Source organism: Protopterus annectens, chromosome 5.part0 (genome assembly GCF_019279795.1).
Source record: "Protopterus annectens isolate FY-2018-M chromosome 5.part0, PAN1.0, whole genome shotgun sequence".
NCBI classification, from domain to species: Eukaryota; Metazoa; Chordata; order Ceratodontiformes; family Protopteridae; genus Protopterus; species Protopterus annectens.
In genome coordinates this window covers 676,152,260-676,165,390 of record NC_056735.1, presented here as the reverse complement: position 1 = coordinate 676,165,390, position 13,131 = coordinate 676,152,260, and the positions used below count along the sequence as shown (strand labels likewise).

The window sequence follows — 13,131 nt, the reverse complement described above, 5'->3', positions numbered from 1 at the left end:
TGATGGCTCTTTTAATGACTATACTAATCGTGTAGGCAATGGCTTCAGTACAGTGTTTTACGTATTTGGTGGGTATCATGTTTGCTGAGGTGGAGCTGGGTTTTAGTTCAAGTAGTAGTCTCTTTATAGCAAAAGTTGAGACTCAAGTGAGAATGAGGCTAAGGCATCTATAGCTGGGCTATTTGAGTGAGAGGGAGTGGATTGGGGGAGATGTGGTAATGTGGTTAAACCAGTAGATTCATTGTGTAGTGAGAGATTAGCATTGATTCTGGCTATGGAATTTATAAAGTGTGAGTTGAAGAGACTCACAATTTGTTCAGTTGTATCTGGGAATGAGCATGGTTTACTTTTTGTGCCAGGATATAGAGAGATCCTACTGAAGTTCAGAATTGTTTTGGGCTGTGCTTATGATTTGTTTGTAGTTTTAAATAATAGTCTTTTTATCCTTGGATACAACTCTTTTTACCTGTTGTTCTTACTTTAGTAAGTCTAAGTGTTTTTTTATGTTTTAGCCATAATTTCCAAGATTTGCCCCTGGTTAGCTGGTTAATGATTGGTTTTCACTCTAGGGGGAGCTGGATTGTCTAAAATGTGTAGGAAGGTTGTACTGAAATACTCTAGTGCACTATCTAAGGGAAGATATTTTAAGACATTCCACTTTAAATTTCTTAGAATGTTGTTGAAAGTTTGTTTGCTGAATTTGGTAATGTTCCTAATGTGTTTGAACTGATGAGTTTTGTAGGAGGGTGCTGTATGATGAACAAAGGCTAGTAGGTAGTCACAAAGCATTTGGGAGGGTACCGGTTGGAGACTATTATCCAGTCTAAGGTGGAACCTTCCTGAGTTTTGTTATTATATCTTGTTGGTGAGTTGATGAGTTGGTTAAAATGAAATAGATTTATATTTGAGGAAGGAAATTTAGAACTAAAGTCTAACTAGCTGTTTACATTACCCAGAATTATGGTTTCATCTTTGGTAGTTTGTGAAATCCAGGATAGAATCTCTTCCAGTATAGGGTATGTTGCTACCAGGAGGAATATAAAGGACTATGAAGTTTTTTTCAATTTGTTTATTTTTAGGAAGGATACTAGAATTTCCATGTGGAATGTCATTATTATATGGATGGATGATGAAGTTATTGGAAAAAAGGAGTGCTACTACTCCTTTTTTGAGGGGTCTACATCTGCCCTTATTATACTGAAATTTGGAGAGAGGATTTCTGAGGCTTGTATGTTTACTTTTAGCCATGTTTTAGTAGTAGCAATGATATTAGGTTTATTGAGAGCTATCCAGCAGGTAGGTCAACAATTTTGTTTCAAATACTTTGTAGGTTTACTGTTACATTATGAAGTGATTTACAGGGATTAATGGGTTTGGAATTGTAGTGGGGGTAGTGAAGGTGGGTCCTGGATTACAGTGGATGTCACCACAGAGGGATAATATAGAGAATATAGTAGAGTGGTGGAATGTGAAATGTAGTAGCTTAGGTCTGATGAAGAGGTGAAGAAAGGAGAAGGTGAATGTACTAAAGGGAGTAGAGTTGTTTGCGTGGAGGATTATTATTTTGGAGAAAAGTAGAGGAATTATTTAATAGAGACTGGGAGATGCATCTCTATTACTGCCATGCCAAGCAATTAAATGTTCATATATACATTAAGTCACTGCCTCATGTATGAGAGGCTTCAACACCGCATGTAACATTAAGACAAAACAAACTGGTTTCTGAAAACAGGGATTCAGCTTTTAAATCTCTTGATCACTGGCAAATGCAAGCTGCTTCTAACAATCCAACACAGTCTTCCTTAAGTACCTTAAATACTTCTTATGTTTAACATGCAGCAGTGAATCACAACTGATAGATTTAAAGAAACTTACATGCCCCCAGGATTTGCCAGTTTTACTCCGACTACCCAGTAATTCTCTACAGTGCGTTGCCAAATTTTCTCAACACAACTGCTCCACTTGTCAAGAACTGATGATGGCCCTTGATCTGGAGGGTGGAGTACAGTTCCTTCTTCATCCCACAGAGAAGTGAGACCATCCTGGCAACATAATACAAACATTATTAATTTTTTGCTATTTGTTTTTTTTTATTTAATATTAAATTTACATTTTAGCTTTATAAAAGCATTGAGTTGTCAAATGGAATTTTACATTAACTATAGCTTCTAGCTGAACAAAAACACTGAGCTGACAATCATTTGATAGGTTTTATATCATCAGGTAGAAGTATATACTAATATTAAGAGCATTTGCAATATCTGAAGTTCCATAAAAGGTACTTCAGAAGTGATATCAAGTGGTGAAATAACCTTCCTATGTCTAGCAGACTTTGAGGAGGGCTGAGGCATGCATGTAGAGACACTAATAGCCTGCAGCATGGCCCAAGGCCCTATCTGATTTTGTAGCAGATGCAAAGTAGACTGCCCTGGGAATGGGTAAGGACCACTGGGTCTCATCAGATGTTGCCTGGGTAGAGAAAGTGCAGTGTTGTTTGGCATTTGTGCATTGGACTGAGTAGTCAAAAGCATGCAGTGTGTGTGCTTGTGTACTGTGTCAAGGCACAGGAGGAGTGCATAACTGAAAGCGTAAAAAACAAAATGGCTGGGAAGGGCCACTTATGCAGACAGCACAGATACAAAAATGCAAATGTCAGTTTGTATATACACAGTACCTGTAGTCTATTGTTAGTGTCAAAGTTCGATATTTCACACTGTTCAGCTTAAACAACCAACAATAAGCACACCTTGCTTATCAAGCGAAGTTATAAGAGAGAAATTTTCAAGATACAGTTCCAGCTATTCAGCTCCAAGCTCAAATGTGCAGCCAAAGCTGCTCACAAATAGTCTTGATAACGTTTAAAACATAAACCTCCATCTAACAATGCTTGTACAACATCAACTCCAAAGACAAGCGTCAGGCGGATTCTAAAATAAATTGCTTTTATTATATAGAACGGCAAGCGCTTTCGACATAAGTCTTTTTCAAGCCAACAAACAGTCTTACAACAGGAAGACACATGCTTTATATTCACATCAATTGTGGTGTCATTTCCTGTTAAAAATCTTAAAGTCATACTCTCTCAGCAGACACAAACACTTTATAATAATGGTATAAAATTGAAATTAGTCTACATGAAGCTCAAGCTGAACAGTCTTCACAGTCTTTCCATCTGTTCCTCGAAACTTCACTACTATTTATCACCATTTTTATTTTATTTCCTTCTCATCTTACTTAATTCTTGAGACTCAGCCTTGGCGTAGTTATGTCTTCCAAAAACATTTCCATTTGTGCCTTTTTTGGTTTCCTTATTTCACTGCTTTATACAAATTTTCATAGAATTTCTGAAATGTGTCCAATACCTCTACAGGATCTCCGACTAATTTCTTGTTACAAGCTCCCTAACTTTTGCAACAACCCTTTCTACTTTATGTTGCCTGCATTGTTGTGTTAAGAGTTTTTATGCTCCAGAACTACCAAAAACACTTGCTTAACTTTTCTAAACTCATACAGAGTATCCACATACTAACCTTATTTTCCCTTTATCACTTAGCAAATTTCATCTCTTCTTGTTCAATGAGATTAATCTTCTTCTGAAATACTTTAATGCTTGACAACCCTCATAATAATTCCTATCTATCTGTCCTGAAGAAATGTCCGTCTTCCATAGCAACTCTCAAATCATTTCCTCTACCCATCCCTTAATATACCCTCTTTTTAAAAAATAAGTAGGAAAGTCCCAGTGTCAAATTTTTACTTCAGCATCCTGTATCTTTATTTAAGTCTTTACTGGAGCATGATCTAAAATAATTATTGAATATTTCAAAGCTTTCAAGTAAATACCCATGCTCCTGTGAAATGTAATTTCTGTCCAGTCTAGTTTAGTTACTGTACCTTGGAGAATAACATGCAAATTCCATCTGAGCTCCTGCCAGTAAATCCAGCCTTCTATTCCAAATATTTTCATACATTTCTCATAAAATCTACCCTCTTTTGTTAAATTTTCCCTTCTAAGTTCCCCTGATGAAGCCCCACTACTGCAAATCTGATGCCAGTCCCCACCTATAAATAACATAGCATGCCAAAAACTAATTATTTCTGTCAAAATTCTCTTAAGCTCCATAACAGTAGTTTTAGGTCTAATATAAATACATAAGCTATGGAACGCATCATCATGGACCTAATAAACAGGGATACAGGGACTCTCCAAACTCTGGATCCTACACAGTTTTGTGAAGGGTAGATCATGCCAGCTCAACTTGGTCGACTTCTTTGGGTCAGTCATCAGAGCTGTGGATGAAGGTAAGGTGGTTCATACAGCCTACCTTGATCTTGTCAAAGCCTTTGATACCATTCCCCACTCAGAAATCACAGAAAAACTTACTAAGCTAGGCATCAACCTCTATATCACTAGATGGGTTGCAAACTGGCTCACAGATAGAACCCACAGTGTGAAAGTAGCTGACTCCAAGTCAGACTGCTGACCAGTCATGAGTGGAGTCCCACAGGGTTCGGTCCTGGGTCCTCTCCTGTTTGGTATCTACTTCTCTGAAGTCCAGGCCAACATGAAGGGACTCTGGCTGATAAAGTTCACAGACGATTGCAAGTTGGAAGCTATTATTAACTCCCCCAAGTGATGTTAACATCCAACAGAAAGGCCTCAATGAGACTAACGACTGGTGTCAGAACCATGCCCTTAAGCTCAATGCCAACAAATGTGCCTTCATTCCCTTTGGTAAAAACCTGGTTCCCTTGAATTACCACACTGATGGTAGTCCATTGAACACAGAAGGCGTTATAAGAGAGCTGGGAACACAGGTTGACAGCAACCTCTCTTTTGACTGCCATGCTGCCACTGTGGTCAGAAAGTCCTTCTATGTGGCACATCTCATTACTAAGGGTTTTGCATCCAGGAAGAAAGAGGTCATTGTCTCCCTCTACTCTTCCCTCATTAGGCCAATCATAGAGTACAATACCTCGTTTGGCAACAACTGCAGAGGCCCCCTGCAACAACTGGAGAGGCCACAAAAATACCTCACAAAGAGGATCCTAGGCCTTAAACATGTGTCCCATATGGACAGACTAAAAAAAACTCCAACTATTCTCGGTCTTATATCGCCTACTTAGAGGCGATCTCTGCTCGACTTAAAAAGCCACGTCTGACCCAACTCTGTTAGAAATGCTACATCTAAAGAAATCCCAATCTCTCCGCACCACACGCTCCAGAGACCTCAACCTCATTACCACAATCAACAGAACATGCTGGAGGGGCAAGGTCATAACCAAGAGACTGCCCATGCTATGGAATGGACTTCATATACATGTCAAGCAGAGAGTGGATTGGAAATAGAAAATTCACGCTGGGGATCACTCCAGTGGCTCTACTCGACAGAGGCATTAGGAACCAAGGTTAGGTGGCACGGTGCCAGGGTAATCCTATGGGCTAGGTTTGTAAAGGCTCCAGGGCCATTAGCCTAGTACACACCTATGAACCTATAAATACTTGTGTAATCCTCTTTTCCTAGCAATAACCACTTATCACAAAAATACCATTACTGTATTTCTTTTTTTCTTCTATTACTACTGGAGATCCTTTCGCAATCAGTATTATAACCCCCTTTTCCTTTTTCCCTGATACTCTGCTGAATATCCCTTTTGAAGTCCCTTCTTTGCCAAATTCACATGTTTATTTCTATCCAAACGCTTCCCTGACAGTACTGCTATTTATAACCTACACTTCTTAATATGATTTAGTGCACTTTGCTTTTTGTCCATACCTGCAATGCTATTGACATTCAACGATAACAATGAAAAGACAGTTATTTTGTTAAGAAGCTATTAATTTCACATATTATGCATAACAGTTGTTTTGAATATATGTTTCCAACTTGCAACTTACATATAAACCTTAATGTTTGCCACACTAATATATGCAGCTGCTGCTTCTCATCTCTGTTTGAACCCATTTCACAGGTGTTTTACTTCAGTAAAAGCACTCAAGGAACAAGAAACTAAATACAGTTTTAACCTCTCCTCAACCCATCTTAATTGACAGAAAAAAACCTAAAACTAGATACACATTACAAAAATGGAAGTTGCCTCTCCATACAGGGGCAGCTGCCCAAACAGACAGCTATGCCAACAGACTTTATCAACCCAAATTTAATCATGCTGGAAGTGGATGCCACAGCCGATAGTCTCCCTTGCACAGATACCAGTTTTTCTTGTTGTATCTATATCTTCCTCCTAGGTGTGAAAAACAGCTTGCATGCCAGCCTTAAGAAAAAGGGCATGGGCTATGCTTAAATGAATAAGCTAAATCATGCACTGTTGTATTTAACAAGTATTAAGGCTGTTAATGATATAACTGCTACACTACTCTCAAACATTCATTTATATTCTGTGAACTGTGCAACTATTTATAAAGGTATCCACTTCTCTTCAATGTTCACTTACGTTCACTGAACTGCTTGCCAGTTTCCATTTAAATACTAACCACGCTGCTTTTTAAGGAAATACCTAAAAGCACATTCTTCAGTCATTTCCTTATTGCTGGGTTGTTCAGCATCCAAAAATGTATTTGACAATCATCATCAGCATCTTCTCATTTTCCCATTTTTACATGGGGTTTGGATACCACATCAACACTGGTCACATTCCCCCAAACAAAAACATTCTAAAAATAGCTTGATATAGCAGACTGACTCTCACACCTGCTTCTCGACATATCCTATCTGCAGGAATAAACTTGCTTCTCTTCTGTCTGGTATATAGTGAATAATCATTTTCTACAGAAACTCTGGTGTCCCTAATTTCTTTAGTACCTTCCCCTCTACCACAATTTTGTGAGAAGCATCTCTTTCTGCTGGTATGACAGCATCTTTATTAATACAGGCATTGGCTGCTTTCTTATCCCCAAATTTGGACATAAATATGGTGTGCCATTTCAATTAAGAAATCCTGGTGTTGAAATACCAGTTCGGTTGCTTATTTGCACTTTCATAAAATTAATGCAATTTATTCCTTGCAATTTGTCTGGTACAGTAGAAAATCTCAGGTTTCCACTGCATACCCTGCCTTCTAATTGTATTATTTTTTGAAACCGTTCTTGAGAACTTTCACTTTCAGTCAGTGTCAGTCTGCTTCACTTCAACCTCTTATTTCTGCTGTTTTTTTTTTCAGTGCATCTGACTAGCTACTTAAAGCTTCTATTCTTTCCAGCCTTTTGACCTCATATTTTCTTCCAGTGTCTCATTTATTCACCTATTTTTCCTCTAAATCACTGGAAGCCATCTCCTGTACCAAAGCTGAAACCTGAACTACTTTCTGCTGAGCAGCTGCAAAGTTCTTCCTGCTATATTTTTTCTTTTCCTTTTCTAGTCGATTTTCTCTTACTTTCTCCATATTTCTTTTTTGATTGCATTTAGACAGTGTAGTGACTGATCAGTAACTGAATTTAACAAACTTGATAACTTTTGCTAGTTTTTTTCCACAGTTTATGTTTTTATACTGGGAGCTGAGCAATGTGCAGCCATCTTGGAAGTCATCCCAAAACAAAGGAAAATTTTCGACAGAATGCATAAGAACCAGAGAAGTATGTCTTCGTTGCTTATTCATTGTTGTTGTTTGTCTTTCGGCTTTTCCGGGTTAGGGGTCACCACAGCGGAACTCCGGTCTGCTAATGATTGGCAGTAGATTTTTTTCACGAACGCCAAGGTGCCAGCTCAATGTCCAACCTTCAACGAAGGCACGCCCATTTACGCATGTCTTTCGAACGCCCAACAAACCGCGGGGAGGACATGCAGACTCCACACAGAAGGCACTCCCAGCACTCCAGCCGAGAATTGAACGGGAGAACCTCTTGCTGTGAGGCAACAACGCTACCGCTGCACCATTGTGGATTGTTGCTTACTCATTGTAACTAACTGAAATAATCCAAAACAATGAAAGATTTCTCAAAACCAGATACAAATTAAACTTTTAAACCATGAGAGAAATAACAAGTCAGCATCTTGACTGCTCACCAAATACAGGATCATGTCTAAGTGAACAGAATTTATAAATACAAATGTATAATAATGTATGGCCAGGAAGGTTATCAGGAAGTGAAATGTTCACTGTTGCACATTATCAGGAGGAATGCTGCCATGAAAGCAGTATTACACATTTAAAAAATTAATTAGTACACTGTCTGGATGTCAGCAACATTATCAAGCAGTTGGTGAAGAGGATTAAGGAGCTGTTAGCAAGATGTTTCCTGTTGTCCAGTAATCCACTGTTTGATTCCCTTAGCCTCCATTGCCTAACCATGTGACTTTGAGCAAGTAACTTAATCAGATCATGTTCCCAAGATTGAGGCTAAAAAAGGTCCATGGAGATCAATGTTCTGTCCTTGTCAACAAATATAAATAAATTAATTAAAAAAAATGTGAAAAGTGAAAAACTAATGTGGTCAAAATATGAGGCATGTATTATTTTGAAAGCTCAGTGGTCCTGCTAAATCATACAAAATAAACACTGCTGAATGCTTTGAAAGAAAACATCCCCACAAAAATCATTGTACCCACAACTCTAGTATGTTCTTCTAGGAGAGTCAGTTTAACAATTAATCATAACATTTGGGTATTATGACATATATTGGGAATTACAAGCAGTACTATGATTCAGTAGTAAGATGGTATGTAAAAGACTAGTTTTAAACCAGCAGTAAAACAACTCAACTCACTGGGCATAGCTGGGACAGATTTCAAACAAAACACCATGGCAACATCAATGCATTTCACCATGAACACATATGGCAAGGTTAGCCCTTATGGAAATTAAACAATAAAAATTGCACACTATCAAGTCCACACAATACAGAATTAGATAAATGGATGTTATTATAACTCAGAATAACCTGGATCTCACTTACAACAGATCAGTACATCATCCAAGGTATCAAATAAGGCCTAACTAGCCATGTGTATAAAAAAATTGCCTAAAATGCATTACAAAATTTTAAAAAAAGTGAAAAGGACTTAACCAATTCTGCCATGAAATATTTCCTTAAACCTTTTACAGAAAAGGAAACTTTTGCATCTCTGTCTGTTCCTAAATAAGATATTCTAGTATAAAAAGCATCTGAATCTAGTCACTGATCAGGAAAATAAAGATCTGTCTGTTTCAATTTAAGGACAAGATGCAATGAATATTAAGCCCCCCCTCCCAAAAAAAAGTGGGATTTAGAGTATTATTAGTCAGTAACTTTATTAATATAAGTAGTAAGCATCCAATAAACAAATAATGAAATGTACTGGTATATCATATACAGTACAGTCTAATTTCAAGCCATATTTAACAGTGAATGTAACAAGACAACAGTAATAAAAGCAACTCATTTATATGAGGTCATATCAGGTGCAATGATGTCTATAGTTCCACTTTCTCAAGAAAGACTACGGTGACCAAATTAAGTCATGCCATTAGTCTTCCCCTTTATTTGCCTTGACTTAAAATAAAAAGACTGTACACTAGGTTGGAGTGGTTTTTTAAGTCTGTACTAAAAAGTATCATAAGCAAAACCATTAATTTACACATGCATCAACAAAAAATATACTGCATAACAGAAATTATATGTGATATTGCATAACAGCATAACGACCAGTATATCTTTCATTCAAATTTGAGTGACATGTTGTCGTGTGTTTAGATATATGATGAAAAGAAGAAGACTGTTGGGACAGGTCTTTTATATTGGTATTTTTGGGAGAGAAAAAAACATCTATTTAAGGAAAACCAACTGGAAAGTATTCCTCCTGCTGCTGCTTACGCTTACCTTTCTTTCTGCAAGATGCCAAGAGATCCACATATGGAGAACCAAAGAGACAATTTTCTTTAACTGGAATGTCTAAACTTTGAGCTTTAACATCCTCAGTCAGCTTTTCAGGAGCTAGACAAGCATGTACCTATCACTATGCCAATCATAACTGCCTAGCAGTTGCATCTAGTGCATCACATGTGTACCTATGTGGTTGAAGGCCCACTGACTTGGCAGTTTTCACTCATGAAAGCAACTTTTAGGTTCACAAGTAAGGACTGGGCAATCAGCCAGCAGACCATTTAAACCCTTGCCAAAAAAAAAACTATTCAAAAGTTCCCTCTAGCTTCACAATGGGGAAGACGAGATAGACTGGGAGAGAATTTGAGGATAACCATCCAATTATCTAGTTTCACCCTGAAGGTGGCAAGGGTGCTACTCTACTTGAAATGCAGTGGAAGCTTGTTCAAAAAGCTTGGGTTATGATGGGATATAAATCAATCACTTCAAAGTGTAATTTATCTGCTGGTTGGAGGTTTAATCAAGTATTTGATGTGCCATCAGTTCTGAGAAAGAACAGGAAATCAAATAGGGTTAGATCTGTCATGGCATGAAAGGTTAGACAGAGATCTCCAGGGAGGGGTCTGTAAGAGACTGAGTACAGAGAAAGGGCTGTCAGTCTCTCCTGATAACTATGATTTTCGAGGTCACTGATCTTTTTAGTTATGAATCTCTGAAATCTCTCATGTTGTGTGATATGTCTTGATAAATACGTTACAAAAGGTATGTCTGATTTAATAACGGGTTTTATAAGGGGTGAGTAAAGGAGAATTAGGACTCTTTTGGATCTACTGGAGATGTCTTTGGAAATTAGATGAGGCAGATAAAAGATTTTCTGAACTGTGGTGGAGACATGATGGTTAAATAATACGGAATTATCAACAAGAGTACCCAGATCACTTACAACAGTGTCCAATTGGAGGGATGCACCTCTTACACGATAAGTGAAACTGTTTTGTTTACCAAATGAACTATACCACATTTTTTTTACATTTGAGACCATTGTCCTTGCAAAAGTTGTTAACATCATCCAAGCCATGTTGAAGCAACTGTGAGTCAGTTGAAGCTCGAACAACAACACACAATTTAGAGTCATCTGCAAACTTAGTTAATCATAGGCCACAAGTGCTGGCTTGAAGGTCTGAAAAATATATGCCAAATAGGAAAGGGATCAAAACTGAACCCTGTGGTAGACCATCAGTAAACGTTTTTCTTTAAGAAGTGGCACCTACCTTAACTTTTGACCCTGTTAAATTATTAATACTCTTCACCACTTGTTCCAATACAGAAGTTTGAAAAGAATGCGTGAGAGCTGGTGGCTGAGAGAAAAAAAGGATACCTAGAATTTTTGTTTCAGAATTCTTGGGATGTTATGAGAAGAAGGTAACATTAACCAAAGATTCTGGGACAATGACCATTTACGATAAACCTCCACTAAGAAGATGAGACCTCTCAGATAAGCCAGTCGAATGTTGTAAAGTTATAATTATTATGTGTTTGAGATGTGAATTTCTTGGCATCCTTATCGAGAACACAAAATAAAGAGTTATGATCAGCGAACAAATCAAAATTCTTTTTAGTGTTTGGAGCTTTATCTGCTCCATGTAATACCAGCTACAGAAAAAAGAAAAAAAAACACTGTTTCCTGTACGAAAGCTAAAACTTAAACTGCATTTTGCTCAACAGCGGCATAGTTCTTCCCCACCATAACTTTTCTTTTCCTTTTCTAGTCAAAAATGCTTAGGTGGAAGGAAAAATAATTGGCTTTATAGTTGGTATCATTCCAGGGGGATCCAGTATGGCTCAGCATTGGATGAGGTACTTGGCAATCTTACTTGCTTTGCAAAGGATGGACTACACCTCTCTTTCCAAGGTTACACATATTGACTAAACCCTTTGCTGCTCCCATATTGCCTTTTTTTAGGCTAAATCCAGGTAAAAGACATCCCAACTTAACTAGTCTTTAAAATCCAAAACAAGATCACATTAAGGTGAATCTGCTCATTGTCAGAAGTCTCATCAACAAAATACCCAACCTTGAGTCTCTCCTGTATTTGGAACACATCTATATCTGTGTAATTACTGAAACTTGATTTAACTGTTTAGAAAGAACTAGCTTCTCACCTGGGTTTTGTGCATACCATGCCTTCAGACCGGGTTCAGGCGCCTAGGCAGTGAGACATTTCCCTGTTGTACATTTGACTGGGGACACATGGCTGAAGTGACATTCAGCTGCAGAGAAATAAGGCTGTTTGCAAATTCCCCGTGGGCAAACAGAAGAATATGTTACCATGCCCACAACTTCCATAACCAAATGCACAGGGGGAAAACAATGTCCATGATCCCCAAGGGCACACGAGACAGCAAGCAATATAGCAGGCATCATCAGCCAGCTGGCCAGAAGGCATGTCAGCGGCAGTAAAAATGTAGTGCACAATAGGCAGTGCCTTTATAATTGGAGTGTGTGGACCACTACCCCCTTCGCAGTGTCTAGGGAACATTACCTAAAACACATACTGGAGCATAAATGTGACTACAGTAGCCTACAGGATTTTCTCCATGCTGTTGCACACTTCTACATGTTGTAATTACACAAGTATATACTCTACACTGAGCAGAACACTCACTACTTCTTTGAGCAGAACACTCACTACTTCTTCTGCCACCATGCATTTGGCTATTAAAGCTGTGAGCATGGCAGTGTGTGCTTCTCTTTGCCCACAGAGAATTTGCAAACAGCCATATATCTCTGCAGCTGAATGTCACTTCAGCCATGTGTCCCCAGTCAAATGTACCACAGGGAAATGCCTAGGTGCCTGAACCCCTTCAGAACAAATGGCAACTGTGCTGGCATTTCCATATTTGTTAGGGACCATTTTACCTCTAGACCCCCACAGACCAACAAACTGAACTTACTGAGCTCCAGGATCAGCTATCAGTTTACAGCCTGTGGCAAGACAACCTCTATGTTACCTGAAAATAATGCAAAATTCCTAAATGAAGTTGATGAACTCCCCATAAACAAGAACTCCTATTGCTTTGAGAGACTAACTAAACCTCAATAAAATGAAGTACCTATACCAACAATGTAGGACATGCTCAGAAGTTTTTAGATTTAATAAATGAAAACTTTGTGACCAAGTAATTAACAAATCCACTAGAGGAGGTAATATTCTTGACTTGGTCCTTACAAACTAAGCATCGTCATACACTATTCCCTGGTACCATGTTTCCTGATTTATCCGATCATACACTAGTGACTTGCACTCACA

At 38.2% G+C, this 13,131-nt stretch overlaps 1 protein-coding gene across 2 annotated transcripts in view; it reads right to left on the bottom strand.

Annotated features, from left to right (window-relative positions):
• Positions 1 to 13,131, bottom strand: part of FANCB (FA complementation group B) — a 489,492-nt gene that overhangs the window by 227,422 nt on the left and 248,939 nt on the right. For both annotated transcript variants that reach the window (XM_044072523.1, XM_044072524.1), the window contains exon 6: positions 1,876 to 2,042. In XM_044072523.1, coding sequence (XP_043928458.1) covers positions 1,876 to 2,042 — 167 coding nt within the window. The remainder of the gene's footprint in view (positions 1 to 1,875; positions 2,043 to 13,131) is intronic.